General features: G+C 32.7%; 1 protein-coding gene across 1 annotated transcript in view; it reads left to right on the top strand.

The window, feature by feature from the left end:
* Positions 1–2178: 2178 nt before the first annotated feature.
* Positions 2179–22938, top strand: part of LOC142354147 (angiotensin-converting enzyme-related protein-like) — a 51788-nt gene continuing 31028 nt past the window's right edge. Inside the window, exons 1-6 of the mRNA XM_075406413.1 lie at positions 2179–2288; positions 6677–6886; positions 10695–10847; positions 16416–16593; positions 19001–19123; positions 19466–19716. Coding sequence (XP_075262528.1) covers positions 6707–6886; positions 10695–10847; positions 16416–16593; positions 19001–19123; positions 19466–19716 — 885 coding nt within the window. The 5' untranslated portion in view covers positions 2179–2288; positions 6677–6706. The remainder of the gene's footprint in view (positions 2289–6676; positions 6887–10694; positions 10848–16415; positions 16594–19000; positions 19124–19465; positions 19717–22938) is intronic.

Raw genomic sequence — 22938 nt, 5'->3', positions numbered from 1 at the left:
TATTCAACAAAGCCTTTTTTGTTAAAAAGTCACATTGGAATTGATTACGGTTTTTCTGGCTCATTTCAAATGATGAGTGGTTTCCAATTGAGTTTAAGAAATGAAAGTTTTTCAATAGAGTTGTTTTTGGGAGGTATTTTTTGACAGGTAAACATATCGAAAATAGACGGATTTTCCGATGAAAAAAATTACTGACTGATTGTTTGCGTCTTTTTGCAAATGCCTAATAATAGGTGTCCATTAACAGTTGAGTTTTGACAGGTGTCTGTTGATGGGTGTCTATTGACAGCTTGGGTCTCAATTAAATTTCTTTTTTTGATTTATTGAGTAATAAGAAAGAATGAATAATACAATTGAAGAACACTCAGTCGTTGATTAAAGCATGAAAAAAACAGAGTAAATTAGCGAGAAAAAGAGTTGAACAAGTATTGGATTTTTTTTGAAGACCCTCCTTTCATCCTTGGCAATTACTTGCACTTACCTAAATACTTTAATGAATGAAAAGTTACGAACATAATTTTATATACAATTTTGGTTCTTCAAGAAATTGAGGGTTTTTTCAAAATCCACGATCAATTTAACACATTGCTCCTTTAAAGTGACCAAAATGAAAATTTGAGTGTCCAAAATTTGAATGTGTGTTTCCAATAAGAGAACATGAGAAGTAAGCCATGTATGTTATATTATTATGCTTATATATGCTCAATAGCGCGCATTAAATTAGGGACAATTGCTCATTATAGATACCTCAACTCCGGACAACAACTGCATTAAGTGCGGAATACAGTTAAGCAAAGTGCGAAAAGGTGATCCCTAAAACATGCTAGAAATTTTTTCAAAGGGCCCGAAGAAAAGGATACAAAGCTGGTATCTCAATTAGGCGTTTGAGATTTGGACAGTTTTGTGGACAACGTTTTTGCATTTCCCTGAAATTTCTAAATTATCTTTTTTTCGCAATTTTGTTTCATTTTTAATGCATTGAAAAAAGATAAACGAAAAAAAAGATACAAGTCGTATAGATTTGCCCGTGACGAATTGGGGTATGTCTCTGCTGCGTTAGGATATATACATATATATATATATATATATATATATATATATATATATATATATATATATATATAATTTTAGGTGGTCGCCAATTTGCTTCATCTCACACTATAGACGACATTTTATCTGATAGATCTATGAATGGCTTATATGTGAAGAAGAGATCAAATATTTTCGTTTAACTATCTGTGTTCTTTTTAATCTGTTTAATTCATCTTTATGTATCTCTATTTAAATATCTGCTTTACACCTACGAGTTTTTTAAAATTCTTTGCGCTGTGTTTCAAGACTTTTCCTAGTAACTTTTAAATTTTTTAGTTGATAAAATTTCCTGACGTTACGTAATACCAAATACATATCATCAGCTCATCAAAGGGCAAAAAACTTCTGGGGTTCAAATGAAATTTTGCTGGAGCGATAAAAGGCACATGAATTGTGTACAAATTCAATTTGTTCCGGTAATGATAGACGAGATAGATAAATAAATAGCTATATCAAAGAGTTCTTATTTCTGATAATTTCGTCTTTTGTTCAACCACTTCAAACGTTTTCAGTCCACAAAACTAGGTGACCGCAATGAAAATGTTGACTTAATCTTCTTCTTCATTTTCAAGTAGTCATGTCGGTATTTCTCGTTCTCGCATAGTTCGGCTCATTCGCTCATATTAAAAAATTTTAGCTTTCATCAAAGAATTTTCGAACATGAAGGCATATTTTTCAATGTCTGGAATCATCAAAGAATGATAGTCGTTTAATATTCTGAGGCCCGCCCTGATATTGTCTGTGAATAATATAACTAAGACTAAAACATTGATAATTTTCGCCAGTTTCTCAAAGCAAACTCTTTCTTCTCGCGTTCTGTTTGCTTAATCGGGCTAAATCCATTTACACCCCGCCCGCGACTGTTATACTTCATATGACCCCGATTCATTTAGCCCTTCTTTATTGTGACCTCTATTTGAAATCAAAGAAAACGTGGCCGAAGAACTTATTTGGTGCTCCTGAGTGGATAAATTTTTGTCCTGTTTTATTTCATTATATCACAATTGCAGGTCCATAGGAGGAAGGCGATGCTCAATTTTTCCTTCCAAATTAATTAATATAACCGAACTATTTGTTGATCAAAAATGCAATGTTTAGTATTTAAAACCATTATAAATTTGAGCTTGTTTGCATCGTCATCTCTTCTCGAAAAGTTGGCAGAACAAGGCTGGCCTAAATCGACCTGCTCAAATGTGGTTAGAAGTCCAACTAAGAAATTATCGGGGGGAAAATCTTGAAGAAACAGAGTTTTTCCAGAAATATATAGTTGAGAAAACCGTCAAACACAGTAGTCTCTTTGCTTTACACTATTAACGCAAAATAATAAATAAATAATTTTAAATAATAATGGATTTAACGCAGAATGGTTACAACCATCTTGGTAGTGCCAGCTATGGAAACAAATTGTGCAATTAAAAAGTAGTTTTCGAAAACATTCCATCCTAAGGGATAGAAAATGTACTTGAACCTTTTCCTGGCTCCGGAATCTAATTGACCTCGAATTTCCCTTATGATTAATGAGTTTTGTTTATACTGCGAGTAACTGGGCAGACGGTTTAATTGCAAAAAATAATTATTGTAAAATGCTTCTTGGAAAAAAAATGTCATCCACAAATCTCAACGCGTTTCCACCGCAAATAAAAACACTTTCGTTATCATTTGCTCTAATTTTAGAGCGTCACAACAACACTTTCCAATGATCTGGCATATGTTATGTATATATATATATATATATATATATATATATATAAATATATATATATATATATATATATATATATATGTGTAAAAGTTAGACCTATCACTTGCTAAGGAACGGTGTGCTAAAAGTTTTCCAAAGAATTCACTGTCTTTCAGAACTGAATGCCCAATAATCCACTGTATGTATATCCTTTGAAGCCTACCTAGATGTTTCAAGAGAATTGATCTTGGTTCCCAAATTTTTGACGACTAAAACTTTGAAGAAAAGATATAAAAATTCAATAACTTACACTGCACACAATCTTCGTGAACCACGGGGTTGCTCTTCTCAATCGGTTGAATTTCTGAAATCGCATTTATTGGTTTTATCGGCAAGAAGGGTTTTCAGAAAGGTTTTCAGAAATCAATTAGCCAACCGCTTTCATTTTATTTTCAGGTTTAACTACAGTGCCTTGTTTGTATAAATAAAGCATTGAAAATTTTCTCTTTTGAATTGAAAATTTGAGCACGCAGAACTTATCAACACTGAAATTGAGCAGATTCTCCTTGCTCCGATCAATTGCTCCAATATAAAATAAATTGTGAAACATTGAATAAATTGCCACAAAATGAAAGGAAATCATTCAATAAAATACACTAAAAAGCAAATGTTCGTGATTTCAATAAGCAGACAGATACCAATAAAACTTTTCCATCTATCAAACTTTTTCATGACGCTTTGAGAACACGCAACTAAAAATGAACAATTAATGTTCTTTGCAATCTCTTTCAATTAGTCAAAACTATTGGCAGCTAGGTAACTTTTATCTAATTAGAAAGAAAACCTTCTCAGTTGTTTTTTCATCCAATTTTTTGTCGCAAAAATGTTGAAACTAAGAGCAATTATAGTTTGTTTTAACGGCCTAAAACACACTTTTTGACAGCTACCAATAAGTGCATTCGGTTGTGCTCAGAAAAGTAGGTACCGCATCTTGCGGATTTCTATAGGGATATTCAAAAGAGGAATATGATTTTTATTTCCACAGTCTCGCAGGCAATTATGTGATACGTTGGTCCGTTTTTAGGAGTAAAATGTTCAATTGCAGATGAAATTATAGTAATTTATCTGTGATTACAGCTCAATTTGTCCTCTTACGGTTTTGTTCGCCTGAATTTTTTCTCTCTTATCTTATTTTGTTTTTCTCAATAAAGCATTTTTTTTTTTCAATTTTATCAGCATTTGGCTCAATCGAGTGTAACAAAGTGTACCTCTGTAATCAAGTGGAGTATCAAGTCAAAAGAAGGATAATCTCTCGATTTTATTATGAGCAACTCGTAATCCCAAAATTAACAATAAAAAATAAACCCTAGCATTTTAAACGTTCAATTGCAAACGCATATTTTTTAAAATTTCTTAAAAGTTTTCTTTGGAACAGTATTTTAATTGAATAATGTTGTTAAGAAAATCAAATGGATTCAACTTTGATTCACAGGGGCAGCTAACATTCTTCTTGTAAATTCTTACGAAGAACAACAATTTAATAATGTTTTCAGAAATTAAAGAGAAATTGAAAGTAACTGAAATTTGAGAAACGCCAAAAAAAAAACAAAATGGTTGTGCCGGGACTTTGTTAAACTCACCTTCATTACAGATTGGTTGAAACATTAGTGACATCGACATATCTAGGCTGAGGAGCGAGAACAAGCGATATTTTCATGCCAAAATGAACACATATGGGGGCGCAGTGAGTTTAAAACAAAAATAAAAAAATTCCTTCAAAAACTTTCCTCTTTCTGTGTTCTTGTCTTTAAAGGCTTAAATTCCATTTGATGTTTGCACTTTTCAATTGTTTTCATATGATCATCAGTTTCTTTGGTCTTTTATCCAATTTAATGAATTTTTTTTTCGGAGATTTTCCAAAATTTTTCTTTCAAACACTAAAGAGTGTTTTTTTAGTGAAATAGATTTTTTTAACATATTACTGTTGAAATAATTTTCAAAACCATGTCCTGCAATAATTATGAGAGGTATCCATTTGAATGCTATTTGGTTAAACATAATAGAAACGTTGTAAGAGCATCAGAGGGAATTGTTTGAGAAAAAAAGTACAGTATTTAATTGATCACAAATTGACTGAGGTTAGAAAACACCATACAACAGAATCCACAGCATCAACTAATTGATATGATAAAAGTCAGTTTTCAGTGAGGACAAAAATAAAAAGCTTTTCTGAATAAGTACGTTAAACAAGGAAAAACAAGAAAAAATCTCTTTGTTTGGTTTGATTTGCTTTGTTGTCACTTAATTGTCCGAAAAATTTTTTTTACAGGATACACGAAATAAAATAATTAAAATTAAATTTTGTCAAAAGAGATTTTTTGACATAATATTTGCTTCTATTTTCAATTTTCGTTTTGTTCGCTAACTAAAAAAGTGACCTACTGCTCTTTTTTTACTTCATTTTTAATTACATGCTTTGTATTTTAATATGCTTTGTATTGGGAATGAATAGAACAAGCAATTAGAGTTCCATCACATAAAATTATATCATAATAATTGTTCTGAATCGTTCTTTATTTCAAAATTGGAAAAAATACCCAATGTTGCTACAAAAAATGCTTCAATTTGGGCATCGAAAATTTTATAGCCAGAAGAGCATTTTGTCTCATAACAAAGACAATTTTTCGACGATCATGAGACGTATGTTGGAACAATTTGAACTACGCGCATTCCCGTGCGAATTTATTTGTTCAGTATAACGTGGAGTAAGTTACAATGCATTTAATTAAAGCAAAACTGTCCCATTTTTTCAATAAATACCAACAAAGGTGTATATATATATATATATATATATATATATATATATGAGAGTGGGGGTGCGATTTTGTTTGTATATGTATGTGTGTGTGTGTGTGTGTTCAGGCATAATTATAAATATAATTATAGTTTCCTCCATATATGAATAACTGACGACAATCCCGGGTCGAGGTTTTGTCAAAAAATAATGTAAGATTAGCGGTGAATAGCGGTGAAAAAAACTGTTTTCACCGCAAAGCGCCCGCATCTTTTAGCGTTGATTGCGCTGAAAGCGGTGATTTTTTGTAAGACTTGCGTTGAATTTTGCGGTGCAAAATTTTTTTCACTGCATTCACCGGGTTTCTTACAAAAAAGAAACTGACGTACACGGGTTCGAACCACGTACCGCACGCATGTCACCAACTTCTTACTCTACTGCGCCATCTCTCACTTACTACAATGATATTTCCCTCGAATTTAAGATAAGCGTTGAATTTAGCGGTGAATATCTGTAAGATTTGCAATTTTAGCGGTGAAAAATTTTTTTTTACCGCATTCTGCTGGTAGCGGTGAAAATTTTTTTTCACCGCAGTCTACTGGTAGCGGTGAATAATTTTTTTTTCACCGCATTCTGCTGGTAGCGGTGATAAATTTTCTTTCACCGCTTAAGCGGTGAAAAAAAAAATATCAACGCTTAAATAATTTTTTTTCACCGCATTCATCGCATTGAGCGCAAATCTTACACTTTTACTCAAATTCACCGCAAATCTTACATCTTTTAGCTATTTTTAGCGGTGACACCTCGACCCGGGATTAGAGCGGTGGGGGTTTGATCAGAGGGCAAAGTCTGAGAAACGGTCTGATCAGACCGGTCAAGGGTGGTACAACTAAAGCTGGATACCAGTAAAAAACAAGGGTTTTGAGAGTTAAAACCCTAAAACCCTGAAAGAACTTGTAAAATATATCATATTTGTTTTTTTTGGAAATTTTTCCAATTCCGGTAAGAATAAAATCTGAAAATTGTTTGAAGACCAAAAAATTTTCAACCTGGTCATTTAAGTTTACTGTAATAATCTTTAATTGTGGGTATCTAGATGTTTTTGATAGGAAGAGGTCAAGTCAATAGACTGGGAAAGAATGGCGGAAAACATGACATCGGCGGTCGGGAAAAAAGATCCGCGGTTGCTCTCTTTAATCTGTCCTGAAAAGCAATGGAACTGGAGCGAAATAATCACGTGCGACTTGGAGACCATAACAGTGTACATGGACCTCATGGAAGCATGCTTAGTTGGATATCGATCTATTATTAAACAACTGGTATGTTTTGGTTTTGTGTAATACTTAATGTGCTAATAAGCAAAGTTTGAGAAACTTATCTTGCTGTGCCCCACAATCCCAGTTTAATGGGTTCATATAATTTGTATAGTGGTTGAGAAAGTAATGTGCTCTGTAAATAGGGGGGGGGGGGGGGTCTTTGTTTTTGCGAATTTTGATTTATCTATTCAGCCTTCGCGAAATTAACATCAACCTAAATTCAAGCCAAGCTCTACTTGGTCGATCAAATACCAGTGTACTATCTCATTCAAAATTTATTCGCCTGTTGTTTGTTTTCTGCCAAAATTACGTTATTAAATCTTTTTGTTAAGCGTGCCAAATGCAGTAAAAGGTTATTGCAATGTTTATTTAATAACAAAAATATTGACAATCCCAGTTCTCCCAAATTTTTTAAGCAAACAGTTTAAGTAAACTCCATCCAGATCTGAAAACAATATATAAAAGAGAGTTTTTATGCTTCCCCTATAGGCATACGTAGGCCTATTTCGTTGCTTTTTGAAAACATTATTAATCTTGGCGGTTTTCAGCTACAATCAAGTGCTTGGAAATTAATCAATTTCAAACCGTCAAAAAATGACTCGGAAACTTTTTTACGCCATTTTCAGGAGCATAAAAAGAGCGATACAAATACAATAACCCAAAATATCAAATCAAAACAAGCAACATAGCTCTCTTAAAATATCTTTCCCACTTTCTTTAATAGTCGCAGAGATTGCATAAAAATTTTCTTGTATATTCATTTGTGGCTTTTTTGTGAAAGTTAAAATAATGTTAACATGTTTTTTGGGACTGTTTTTCTATGCAAAGTTACAACTTAAATAAGGTTGGTTAGTTTTTTTTTCTTTTCAATTATTGCGTCAAATATGAATGGCATTGAATTGGCTTCAAGCGAGCAGATACCAGATTTAATAGCTTAAAAGATGCAATTGGTCAAAAAAATCAAGTTAAAACGCAATTCAAAATCGTAAATAAATGCTTTTATGTACACGCACAGTTTTTACAGTAAACGTTGTGTTAGAAATATAATTTTAATAATGCCAGTTGATAAAATTTATTTTTAAAACTCTTAGATTTAAGAATTTCATTGAAAGTACATCAGAGCTAGTTCGATTATTCTCAGTAACAAAAATAACCCCAAAATCCGACAAAAAAGTAAATTAATTACGAAGTTCTCCATAGAATCAGTTCCTTAAAATTTGTAGTAAGAGTAAAAAATTTTGACGATTGTTAACCAGACAATTTATGTCAAACTGGCCCCTTTTCCTTTTCCTTGTGCACGTGTAAATAGAACAAAGAAATCATGACAATTTTTTTCCTCAAAAATTTTCCTCCTAAGTTGTTTGTTTGAATTTTATTCAATTGGTTGCATTTTAAAACTCAAAGCAACAGAATTGAGTGATATCCATTCTTAGTAAATTCAGTTATTTTGTAAATAAATTATTGCGGACGAACCTCAACCAGTAGAAAAGATCAAAACAAACTAAAAAGTTTAATTATATCAGTTCAGTTCATTCTGCTACCAAGATCTTCAGTTTAACTTTTCCTTTGATACCATTTTTTTGTTCAGCTTTATGAAGTAATTAAGCCGACCGTTACTCAGCAATTATATGCCAATAATATCACTTTTTTACTTTACGATATGCTCTTCTTGACTTGAATTTGTGATTAGTTGGTTTAGAGTTTTGTAATCAAATTATTACTGACGACCCTCAACTAGAAGAAAAGATCAAAAGAAATTATAAAAGAAATTAATTATATCAGTTCAGTTATTTTTGCTATCAGGATCTTCAGTTTAACTTTTCCTTTGATACCAATTTTTTTGTCCAGCTATCTGAAGTAATTAGGCCAACCGTTACTCTACAATTATATCCCAAAATTTTACTTTTGATTTTTTTTACTTTACGATATGCTCTTCTTGACTTGGATTTGTGATTAGTTGGTTTAAATTTCTTTCGAGCAATTTTCATGTGCGAATTGTTCTCGGTTTGATAATCTCTCAGTTAGTCACTCAAAATTTTTTTTCGTTACTTTTGAACATCGTTAACTTCTTTGTGAGAGTGTATACCAATTTTGATTACAAAACAGGTGGTAGGTCACGCATGTTGACAAGTTTTTTAAATTCAGCAAGAGATCGGTATTTTCACTCTTAAAAACCTGTGGTATATGAAATTCCATCCAAAAGTGAAAAAATTTTAAAGGAGATTCTTTTATACCACTTCAATAGGCATAAATAGGTTCGTTTTGTTGTTTCTTAAACATTTTATTAATCTCAGTGTACTCTAATGTGAAGAAATATCACTACTAAGACAGCGGCCGGAGAATCAATTGGGGAGCTGCGTGATTTTTATCTAATTACATCATTGAAATTCTGATACAAATGCAACACAGATCATGTACAAAAACAAAGACAGCTACAAGCAAGACACTGGCAAATGAGAGATTTTTAAAAACAATTTGCCGAAACGTTTATGTGATTTTTTGAGCACAAAAAGAGCGACACAATAAACCGTGATAGAGCAAAATATCATCTCGAAACACGCAAATTAGCTCTCTTAAAAAGTCGTTCAGGGTTCCAGATTTATTTGAATGTAGAGCTTGCATGAAAATTTTGTAATGTTTTTCGTCAACTTTTTGTGAAAACTAAAATAATTTTAACTTATTTTGTATTTATCTGTCAGTTCATCTATGCTCGGTCGCATCTCAAATAATATTTTCTCATTTCATTTTCTTGCGTTAAAAATTTTATGGCTTTGAGACGATCATTAATAGTTTAAAATATCCATGTGCTCAAAAAAAGAGTTGAAACACAATACAAAATCGTAAACTAAAAGCTTTTAAATCCACGCAAAATTTTTAATGAAAGCTGTATTTGAAATATAAGTTGAAAATTCCATCTGATAAAATTTCCTTTTAAAACTCCTAAACGTATTAATTTAATTGCAAAAAAAGAGTAGATATACTTCGGTTAACCTTGGTAAATTCTCACCAACAAAAAACCCAATTCCCCGACAAAAAACATAACATTATAATTTTTTGTTTTTCCACATTAGTTATGGGCTTCACCATAGAAATAGCTCAGGCATGTAAGAGCTGACTATTGATCTTAATAACTGTCGTCAGAGTTGAAAGCAAAAAAATCTTACGCTTGATGACAAGGCTGATATCTTTCATGTCAAATCGAGCTCATTTGATTTTCCGCGAGCAAATGTAAATAAAGCAATGGAAATCATGAGAATTTTTCGTTCAAATAATTTTGCCCGAATTTTATGAATTTGATTCATTCGGTTGCTTTTTTAAACTCAAAATACCAGGACTAATTTTTATGAATTTCTAACAACTTCAGTGGTTCTGTAGCAGATGAACTTCACCCAGAAAAAAAATTGTTCAAAACAAATTTCAAAAGTTCATTTTTCTACCTGGATATTCAGTTTACTTTTTCCTTCGTTACCAAATTTTTTGTTTGTCCTTTCGAAGTAATTACCTTGACCGAAATGTTAAAAACTAAGAGTTAACATCTGGCATATATTTTGGCAACTAAATCAGCAAATTTTCAATTTTATCAGTATCTTCAGGCCACTGACAGTCTATCAACTCATAAAAATCTTTTTATAACAGTAATGATGTTGAATGTTATATTCTCTGTTATATTGCCATGCGCAGAAAAGGTTCATTTCCTAGCTGTTCGCAGAATATCACGAGACGTCCATTGACCGAGTTTTACTGTTATTTATAGCAAATTGCTTTCAGGAAGAATTTGTCAAAAGGCAACCGAAGGTGCTTCTCGTTTTAGGGAGGAACCTCAAACTATGTCAAGATGAGTGCAGATGAGGCCAAAGAGTATTACGGTCTCATTTTGAAGACAGTAAATCCTTTCTTAGTTAAAACGAATCATCTCATTAAACAACGCTGCTACGACACACTTGACGAGGACTCACAAAGGAAGGTTATAATTGCTGGTTTATTCTCTTCTAATTGCAATTGTTGGGCTTTATTAAAAAATCGTTTTTATTCCAATGTCATGGAAACGGAAGCTTGTATATATTAGTTATAAAAAGGAAGAATAACTCATTTCACTATTACAGCTGGAATTATTCTAGCATGTTGGCCTAAATCTAAATTTTGCCCTCACCCTCTTCTCCTCCCGGGTCGAGGTTTTAGGTTGAATTTTTGTAAGAAATCCGGTGAATGCTGTAAATTTTCGTAAGCAATGTGGTGATTGTGGTGAATGTGCTGAAAAAAAATAATTCACCGTATTTAACTGCATTTCTTACAAAAATTCACCGAATCAACATTTGTGGCAACTTAATATAAGAAATGCAATGAATGCGCTGAAAAAAATAATTAGCCGTTTCTCACCTTTTTTGTTACAGAAATTCACCACGAAATTTACCGTATTTCTTGCAAAAATTCATCGCATTTTTTTTCAACCTTTACTGAACATGATTCAAAATTTTCAAGAATAATCATTGAAGTAATTAACAGATGGTGCAGTGGAACAAGAAGCTGTATACATGCAGGAGGTGAGATTTTCAAATCCGTGTACGGAAGTTTCTGTTTTGTAAGAGTTCCACTGATTGCGGTGAAAATAAATAATTCAATGCGATTCACCGTATTCACCGCATAAAAAATAAATACCCGGTGAGAAATACTTTTTTCAACGCATTTCACCGCATTCCTCACGAAAATTCACCGCCCATCCTCGACCCCGGCTCCCCCCAAAAAGGTGTTTTTCGTCAATTTATTTAATCGCAAATTTTGGTGAATAAAGAGACACTCTGTTTACTTTTCTGCAACCTAATCAATCATATAAAAACAATTCTGACTGAGGTAATCGTTTAGAATAAATTTAGATATTTCAGATTGCAAATATCACTTTGAGATTTTTGATGTGGAAATTGTATCTCAAATGACTCTCAAATCTCACATTTAGACAAATCACCTTGTTTTTCTAGAGCTAGAGTTTGCGATGCGAACGGTTAATCTCATCTTTGACCATTAAAACAGAGAGCAATTGACAATTTCAGTTAGTCAACTGATTTTTGTGGGGAAATGAGTCAAAATGAATTTTTAAGAACTAAAAATCGAAATCAAATTGATTACAATTTTATGTTATTTTCTATTCTTCATCAAGACACTGTTTTCCAACTCATATAGCAAAGTCATCTATCCCTATTTGCTTGTGAAGCATAAGCATGAGATTAAAAATCTGATGAAATAACATTTATGTAGGACGAATGTTGGTATAATACAACGAAAATCAGGTTTCTTTTTAAAAACACAGATACTTAAAGTTGATGAATGACTATTGGTAGTACTTGGATCATGATCAAATGATAGCTGAGATAGTGATTTAAGGTCACGAATACTTTGCTCACCCTAACCCCTCAACAATTAGTTCTATTCAAATGATTAACAAATCCATTAAGACCTTACTTGATCTTTACCGTATACTTTATATCAAGTATGATCTTACAATGAAGAGTTGATTCTACTATACCTTATAAGAGTGTCTTGGATGAATTGGATGAAGAGATCTAGAACAACTCATAAGACAGATCACGCATTTTAAAATTTGAAAAGAACGTAAGTCACAAAATTATATGAAAAAAGAAAAATATGAGATACAATATCTTTTTACCCTGTCTTATTTGACATGCTAAACAACAATAGAATTGTTCGAAGGGTTTTTAAAATGTTGTCATCAACAGCTTCGATTGGAGATATGGCCCAGTTAAAAAGGACTCATTGTAATATTGAACATAATAGTCTGTTGCAACTTTTTTCCTGGTCGATTTGTTACCTTTATCTTGGGAATACATTTTTTTCAAGTTTTGTTGTTTTATCAGTCATTCAACCGCAGTTTACTGTCTGAGAGCATAAACATTTTGACTAACCTGTCGCGGTGCAAACAAAAAATGAACTAAATTAATAGAGCACTAAATATGGAAGACATTGAAAATTAAATGATGATGAAGATATCGTGTCCATATGACACTGATTTTTCTGAGATTCATTTTACCCAATTTACGGCAAAGCGACGAAAAATAAATCAATGTAGTCAGGCGCACTATTTTTACACGTAAAATACATATTACCTTCTATTCTCCATTAAGACACTTCTTTGAAATCATACATAAAAGTTATCCAACAGTGATTGCTTTGAAGCATGAGCAAAAGCTTGAAAAAGCTGATAAAATATTATTTACGTAGGACGAATATTGGTATAATGCAACAAAAATCGGGTTTTTTAAATAATATAGATACTGAAAGTTGTTCAATGACTAACGGTAGTACTTGGATAGGGATGAAATGATAGCCGCGGTATAAAAAAACATGGTGGGTTTAAGATCAAGAAAAGTTTTCTCAACCTAGTCCCTCAACAGTTAGCTCTATTCAAATGATTCAAAAATCCATTAAAAACATGATTTCACCTATTTTTAATATCAAATATGATCCTACAAAGCTGAACTGATTTTACTAGACCCTATAAAACCCGTGCATGGAGCGATCTAGAAGAATTGACAAGACAGATCATGCATTTTAAAGTTTTTTTAAGTGCCTAAGTAACAATATCGTATTAAAAGAAGAAAAATCTTTGCCGTTTGAGCCACCCCACCCCCCCCCCCCCCAGTACGTTATGCGACCCCAAGTTACAGAGCACGTGCCAATACAAAATAAATCATTGTGTAAAATTATGGCACGTGCGTCTGGGAGATGCAAATAAAATCCGCCGACTAAGCTGGGGGGTGGGTACAAACGGAAAAGACCCAATATCTTCTGCACCGTCTCATTTCACCAGTTAGTTATACGACAATAGATTTGTTCTATGGGCATTTTAAATATTTCAACGATTCAATCAGAGGAGACATGACTCAGAAAAAAGGACGCAGTGTAATTTTGAACTGTGTATTTAATAATCTGTGGCAAATGTTTTCCGGTCGATTTACCTTTTATCCCCGTCTTGCGAATACAATTTCAAAGTTTTATTGTTTTATCAATTTTTTAAAGTAGGAAAGCGGTTTATTTTTCTCGTTAACCCAATATATTTGCTAAATTAACTGCTTTTAGAATATTTTATTCTCAATTTTCTTATGCAACACGTCGACTCGTGTTTCCCATCAGTATATTGTATCATTTTTCTGTTGCTCATATCCATCTGATGCCTAATTTTTTTTTGTATAATTGCAATTGAAAACAAGAAATTCCAATTGTGAATTTTGCCAAAACTTTAAAAACTTTACTGGCTGAAATCGAATCTTGCATAGCCTTCTTGTTAGACGCATGAAAAATTTCCTTAAAAAAAGTATGATGAATTTACACGAATTGCTTAACTTACTTATATGAACTTAAGAATTAAATGGTGAACGTATTAGAAAATGCAAATTGAATGAATGACCAGGGATCGGCTCGCAGTAGTATTCAGGGCTGAATCCTTCTATTTACATCATGATTTTTACCCTTACAATTTTCTGGTCACGTCAATAAATACCCCGATTAAAAGTATTTCAAGATAGGCTTCTCTTCATTTAATGGGCAGCGTAAAATATACAGTTTAAGTTTAGTTTCCAGGATGAACAATACACTGGTGTTTTCCTTCTCAGACTGAAGTAAACACTGATCTTTCCCTTCACATACTGAAGTGTGCACTGGTTTTTTCCATCTCAGACTGAAGTGTACACTGATCTTTCCTTTCACATACTGAAGTGTACACTGATCTTTCCTTTCACATACTGAAGTGTACACTGGTTTCTTTCTTTTACAGACTGAGGCGTACGCTGTTATTCAAAGTATTTTTACGTATGCACACACGCACACTACTGTACATATAAATTATACATACAAAAATTATGCAAACATATACATACAATTTGCGCATACTATCAAAGGAATGAATGACAGCAAAGACAAAATGAAAAGGTGGCGGCACAAAAACCGTTAACATATAAAGTTGTTTCCAAGAAATACTTTTTTTGTTTCTTAATCTTAAGAAAATAAAAGAGTTTTAAAAAATCTACTAAGTTAACCACACGTACTTGACCTGGGTATTTCCTTTCAATTAAATTTGTTACATAAAAAAGCTCAATTGGGAAAAAATTGGTTTAAAACTGTGCTGTGAAAGATCATTCGTTTGACAAGTTTCGCGCAAGTTGGTGATAGAGCAAATCAGCGCTGAACCAGAATAAAGACATTTTATTTTTTTGTGGATTAGCAGTACGCTGTTCAATGACAATGGCATATCTCTTTCTTAATTGACAAGGGCTAATTTTGCTTTTCCATTAAAGTTTAATGCATGAAAATTAGCACTTCATATTCTAACTTTCGGGTGGGTAAAGATGATATTAAATATCCGTAGCAGGTCGTATCCACTAAGCTAAATGCGCTTTGTGGTAATTGCCTACAAACTAGATTAAGTATATACAGCGTGTTTACTACTCCAGTAATTACTAGTTATAAGCTACAAAAGTTTGGCAGTATTATGCTGCTCAGAATTAATTTTGGCGCATGCGAAGTTTTCAGACTATTCAAGGTGAAGTTAGTCTGGGTGAGCTCAATGAACTAATTATTTTATAATGGGGTTAAACTTCGCATAAAGAAACTTGAAATACAATTGATAGGCAATATTTCAGAACTGAAATTGGGTTTAACTATTGATATATGCTCTGAAGCTGCTCTGAGAAGCACGTCTGGGTTGGCAAACAAAGACTAGAAAATGTAAGCTGTAGAAGATATAACTCTAATTGTAAGATTTTTCCAGTTATTTGAGCTAGACTTACTACCAGATTTTTTCGTAATTGAAACATTTCATTTGATCCCTTAAAAAAAAATTTTAAGTAATTATCAATATTTGCTCATATTTTTTTCAAAAATTATTTAAATAAAGATACAAAAGAAAACGATTAAATTTTCTTAAGATTTCCCCGTTCAATTGCTTGGGCTTTCTGAGCTCTAGAAACTGAAACAGTTACTTTTTAACAAAAAGAATTCCCAGTGCTGTTCAATGGAATGTTCTGTAATGTTTTTTTTTGCTCCGTGCGTGCTAATCTGTTTTCCGTAAAATTTGCACAGCATCGACTAAGGCAGTCTGTTAAGTTCTCTGTAAAAACTCTGATAGTGTTTTGTAAAAGGTTCTCTAAAAATATTAATTCCATCTGCCTGCGGAACGAAAGAAAAAATTCAAGAAGGGACGATAATTTTGGTGAAGCAAGTTTAGAACTAAGCTATTTTATTATATAGGATTGCCTTTTATTCAGGAAAATGTCTTTAACTTGTAAAGCATTACTGTTATAACTAAAAGCTCTGATAATTTTTGTGAAAAATCTTTTGAAAACTTTGTCAATTTTTGTCTGTTGAATTACATTATAAAACTTACAGCGTGGAAAAAACAGCGAAGAAATTCTGCATCTGGGTTTGCCTGAGTTCAGGTAACAATCTGAACTATTGAAAATGTCGGTATATTTTGTCTTCCAATTACAATGAACCTATCGGCGAAAAAACTTCATGTTTTTTTTAGATTTTCCATTTGAATGCCGCTATCATATCAGTAGACGACGCCAATGAGAATAAACAACTGAAGAAATTGAAGAGTGAGCTGGCAAAGATTTATACCAATTCTGTTATGAATATGACTGTGACGAAAACATTTCTCAATTTGAATATGAAATCAGATATGCTGGAAGTAATGAATGAAGGTTACCAGTTCCAATATTTTTTTCCTGTTTCTTTATTTTTATTTCCCCATTTTCTTTTTTTCCTTTCTGTCAATTTTTATTTTTTATAAACAAAATTCATTTAACCAAATGTAATTCAATTAACCAAGATAGCAAACCTATCAGGTAGATTTTGAAGAATTAGCTCCATTGTGTGGAATTTGCGAACGGTTCCACTGGCAGTGAGAGGCAAGAAAATTATAAATTATTAAAATTTGACTCACTAGCTACACAGAACATTGATCACTGCTGAGTCTCATAATTTGAAAAATATGCTTAAAATTGAATGCATTCGAGGTTGAGGAGTCAGAACAAAAACGTCCAGACCGTCTCAGACTGAATATACGTATTTCCAGACCTTCATGTGGTCACCGGGTTTCCATCCATACTTTCGTGCGCGCATATTCAGATTTTCCTACTTTCGCAAGTCTTTCGTGCGTATTTTTATGTTTCCAGATAATTCAAAATTTGTCATGAATAATGGATATTTATAATCTGTTTTACAAGCAGAAAACAACAAACAGCCCCAATGCTTCAAAAAGTCTGCAAAATTTAATTGATTTTCTTATTTTTGACAGGGAATGATTGAGGAGCACAAATTGGAAAATTTTTTTGGAAAATTATGGGGTCTGAGCCAGTGAAAGTAATTCAAAAACGGAACAGCACTAGATTCAATCCAGCGAACTTTACCTGCAAGTCTAATGCGCTAACTATTATACCAACTGGTCTCTTATTTTGGACATCTCTTATAACCCGATCTCTGGTTCATTTTAGTTCCTTGTGACATCAAGGCATCTATATAATTAGGTTGTTATCTCTCAATTTCTAACTAACATTAAATCATTTTTTTCCTTAACAAAAAACTTAACCGGAAAATTTTTGTTTCCGAGTACTATAAATTTGACACCCATTTTATAAAACTGAGACGGAAAACAATGGGAACATATTTATGTACAAGCAGTTTCCAAGGAATCATGGTTTTTTAATATAATGTCAAGTTCTTTCCATATTCTGATAAATTCTGACCTTGAAAAAACTTACTACAGTACACACCGGGGCTGGATTCCCTTGGTTTCCTCGATTAATCAGCGGGACTTCTTTTATCCGTGGATTGATAAGAGCGTACTAAATACTCCATCGATTGATAATAAAATTGTCTCATGGGAAGGCTAAATTCCCATCGATTTATCTTATTAATTCAATAAAAGCCTTAATTCCCGTCGATAGATTCTATTAATTTCATAGAAACTGGAATTCCTACCAATTTTACCTAGAAGTTTGCTAAAGACCTTTACTAATGTCTGGAAATTAACATGTGTTATATTTCTGTTATCACGGTGAAATAACAATGTTAACGTTAGACCAAAACTCTTTGTGACTGCAGCGAGGGCGAAGGAAGGACGTAGACAGAAAACTAAAGAATGAATGACCATGATATATGAACGTTTGTTTAAAGCTTCGAATCCATTTTCATGGATTTCCAATGATTCAGTAAAAATCCGAGATGTCTCATCGATGGATTTTCCATTGTCAGAGAAGAGGTGCCGAAGAGGAGCAAGGATCATATATGGTATCATACAATTCCTAACATAATTCCTAGTACGATCCTTGTATGACTTCTAAGAAACCATATATGATCCTTCTATGACTAGTGGGAACTCATATATAATCCTTGTATGACTACTAAGGAATCATACATGATACTTTTATGACTAACAGGAAATCATATATGGTTCTTTATGACTACTAGGAAATTATATAGGATATTTGCATGACTACTAAGAAATCATATATGATCCGTGTATGGCTACAAAGAAATATACCAATATACCAATTTATGTATACCAATGAAGTTGTTTCAGGATTGATCCTTTGAGGAAATTCAAAAGGAGCCCAACCCGGACAATTTTTATACTTAACCAATATATAAGCTTTTCGAAGCATCTTTTAAACTTATACATTTAATATAGTTGACAATAAAGGGACAAGCTTACGGGTCAGATTTTGGTTTCTTCCATTTATAGCCGTCTTTGGAACGAATTCTTAGGTTAGATCTTAGGTTAGTTAATCAGTATTTAAGTCAGGTGCCACTATTTCTCTAATTTGGTTTAATTATTCGAAGCTTGAATATTTGGTACTGAAAACAAATTTATTATTATTATTATTATATATTTGAGACCCGTGATCACAATGGATTTGTTACTGCAGGACGTGTATCTCACGCATGAAATTGCGAATTCAGTTTCGTATCTATAAAATGACGAAAACGCACTTTTTATCGGTGCTTGAATAATTTGCAATTGGATATTTATTCAATTCTGTCTATTGTTGCAATAAAACGACCCGATCAAAATCTTCTCTAGCTGTTACTGATACAATATGTCTTTAGACCTGACCAATGAACCCCTTTGGAGGGCTGTCTGGTACGAATTTCGAAACAAGAATGCGCCCAAAATGCGCCCAATCATGATCCAAATTAGAAATATTTCAAACAAGTGGGCTACGCTATCTGGTGAGTCAATAGCTTTCATTCAAAATTAGCTAGCTCTCAAAATTTTTTGTTAATCAAGAAAAAATGACGAAAAATTGCCCAAAGTTCGACGGAAAATAAAGCAAGACATATGACCGCATTTTTTACGAAATAACAAAATAAAAAGGGACGAAATTGATATTTGATGTAAGTACAGTTTGTACCGTTTACATGTCATCTTGGCTTGATCTATTAATAAGTCTAAGAATTTGGGATATTTAGTTTCGAATGTACGTTCTTTTACCAGATAATTCGAGCCACAACAACAAACTTTGCTTAGAACTTCTGTCATATGAAAAATGAGAATTGCCGCTTCACTTTCAGGTTGGAAAAACACTCCCGACGCTTGGGCAGAGCTTTTTGAAATCAGTATGGACGAATACAAAGCCGACTTAGACAGGATTGTGAATGACTTCATGGGGCTATATGAAAAGATACATGCTTATGTCAGACACAAATTGAGCGAAAAGTTTCCGGATATGGTTGAAGGAAGCGGACTTATACCTATGCATTTGACGAGACACATAAGGGGTGAAAATTGGCAAAAACTAATTGACCTCGTCCAGCCATATGAGGTAAACTTATAACTATGTTTCCTATTTAATAGGTATTGAATATCCGCAGAAGTGAATGGTATCTTTAAGCTTACATTTTTTGAGAAATTTGATCATTTTGAGTGTGGTACATGGACCAATCTGAAGGGATACTGTAGTTCTTAGTAGATTATTTGAATAAACTTATTCTTACACCCTTATTTTACACCATTAAATCTTTTTATTACACTCTTCCATTCTTTTTCTTAAAATTACACTCTTGAATTACACTTTTTCCACCCTTATTAAGGGTAGCACTAGCGGTGTAAAAATATTTTCTTTACACTCTTTACACTCTTTTCTCCGTTAATTTTCGGTAAAATCCTCGGCCCGGGTAACCTTCATGCGTTCTACAAGCGTTAATTTAATAATTAATCTGTCTCAATTTTGTGTAAGACGCATGACCTTGCGTAAGAAGCTAACCTTGTCAGAGATGCTAATTTGGGCTCCATGCTTTTAGTATCTTACACTCATACTCAGACTGAAACTCTATCTGTTGAACATAAATACTTTTACTCCCATAGGAGAAGTCCGATAGATGATAAACGCGACTCTCTTGTATACGTAGCATACCGACAGTGTATGACAGGGGCAGTTAGGCGATAAGAATTGCTCCAGACAGAACCTCTAGAATCAAACCGTTTTCAGAGAGAGCTTAAAGCAAACCCCGGTGCAAAATGAAAAAACTTACATGTAACTCGCGTTGCTAGCAAAGGAGAACATAGATCTGACATCATTAGTAGTGGATGAAACAAGGGATTCAACCACCAGTAAAATTTGTCCCTTTCTCCTAACGCTAATCGCGCATGTTGAATCGGGCCAAATTTTACTGTTTGTTGAATCCCTTGTTTTATCCACTACTATATATTAGCTCTATATTCACTTCTTTTATATTTTAAATCTATCATTTCTTGTCTCACTTAGTGCAAACCACTAGTACAGAGTTAAGCTGGTAATTAACTGTTATCAGACGGAAAGTTTGGGTTCTATCCCCACCGACTCCGGTGGACGTCCCCAGATACTAGTAAAAAACTAATCAGTGAAACTGCTTCGCAGATGAGACCGTGTAAAAGCACGTAAAACCAACTTGCGAAAAAACTTGAACAAAAATTGAAAGAAATATTAAAATAATAAAAATTTTCATATATCCCCTAATCAATATTTAATCAATGTAACACTAAAACTTTCTGTGTCACTTGGTGTAGTGGTTAAATCATCGAGTCTAGTTAAGTTGCTTTAGCAAACGGAAGGTTTGGGGTTCCTTCCTCACTAACTCCAGTGAACGTCCCCCGATCGCGATGCCGCCTTTCAGGATTTGATGAATTGCTATAAAACTAAGTGAGATAAAAAAAACCAATTTCACAGTTCTTAAAAAAGATGGTCCCTGCTGTGAGACTGTATATGGGACACACTGTGATGGGTATACAGTCAAAAACACTGAGATCGGTGAAAACACAGTGATTAGTGTTTTTCTATGTTTCTTGAAAATTATACTTATAAACATGCTCTCTGAATTGATTTCTAGTGTGACCATATCTATATCTATGAAGATAAATACATAGTCTACATTTCCTATTTCTAAATCTATATAATGATATATGTTTATATACATTACACATACTACACGTTAAATATTGATTGGGATCAGAATAATGATATCCCAAATGTTCTATATAATCTTTAACCTTAACCATATTTTTACATACATAACAAGAATATTCTAATTCTTTACAATTATTACAACATTTTTTCCAAGGTTTATTTATACACTTATTGCATTTCATTTTCATTTTTCGAAAAATTATTTTTTGCTTATTTCCCTAAATAAATACATCAGGTCTCAATCAACTAATACTAGTGTCATAAACTTCTGCGATGTCTGTAATCTATCCTTTGAATCAAAGAAGGGTTTATACAGACACCAATCATACGACCTCAAACATAAGGAACTATTGGAGAAAATGTTTGAGTCTGAAGAAGAGGAAATCTCGGAGAGGATGTATAATTTGGATGAAGATGATTATATTATTAAAACTAAACCAGCCACCAAACCTAAAACTAAAACTGAAGAGGATATCTACACCAGAATTAAGTATGAATGTAAAGAATGTCATGAAGAATTTAGATGTAAAGTAGCTCTAACTACTCAGTCATATAGTCACAATCGCATGTATCTAGAAAACACAGAAGACTTCGATATAAATTCAAGTCAGAACATGAGAGAATTTTATATTACTGATAAAGGTGGGAATTACATTGAAGATATAGATGAAGCAACTAATTACTCTTTAGAAGAAATTAAAAACTGTTACCAGTTCAAAAAAGTTAAGAGTTTTAAATAAAAGATCACGGCTGAATGTGATTATAAGAAGAGAACCAAAGAAGAAGTTAAAACTACTAAAATATTTTTCAATACTGATTATATTAATAATAATGCAATATATGAATATGGTTACTTCAATCGGTGGCTAGATTTCGAAAAGGAAATATATGAAGGTTATGGTTATGATTTTGAGTTTCTTGGAATAAGAAGTATTCAGTTAAACATTGAACCAACTAAAGTATCTATTGGTAGTTATATAGATTTACCTCCAGGTCTCAAAAACTCTAAATCGATATTAAATATACGTAGTTGTAAATACAATTGCTTACAACTAACTATAACTGCTTGGCTACATCCCGCCCCACACCATGCAACTCGAGAAAGTAAATATGTAGATAAACTAATTGAACCAAGACAACAACATGAAGATGATTTTGCTTATATAATAAGAATACAGAAATTGTATAATATTAATATTTGGGTATACACACCTTGTGGTAATGGTAAAATAGAATTGTTTAAACAAGTGGATGATTTTAAAAAGATAGAAAAGATGTAAGAATACTAGTTTGGAGTAATGGTCAAATAGAACACGGTGCTCTAATAAAAAATATAGAAACCTTGTTAGAACGACCAAATATAAACAACATTAAATATTATTATTGTGATAGGTGTACCTATTGGTTTAACTCTCAAACTAAACATGATAAACATGAATGCAACAACTCATTCGAACCAGAGATTGTTTGTCCCAAGAAAAAACATATTACTTTTTTAAATTAACACAAACGTCAGAATATAAAAAATATTATAACTGCCGATATAGAATGTTGCAATGTTGAAGTCTCAACTAATGATTTAAAATATGTAATAGCTGAACA

This window comes from Convolutriloba macropyga, chromosome 15 (assembly GCF_964194025.1).
Source record: "Convolutriloba macropyga chromosome 15, txConMacr16.3, whole genome shotgun sequence".
NCBI lineage: Eukaryota > Metazoa > Xenacoelomorpha > Acoela > Convolutidae > Convolutriloba > Convolutriloba macropyga.
Note: the sequence above shows the minus strand (reverse complement) of the source record. Positions and strands in the feature narration are given on the sequence as shown.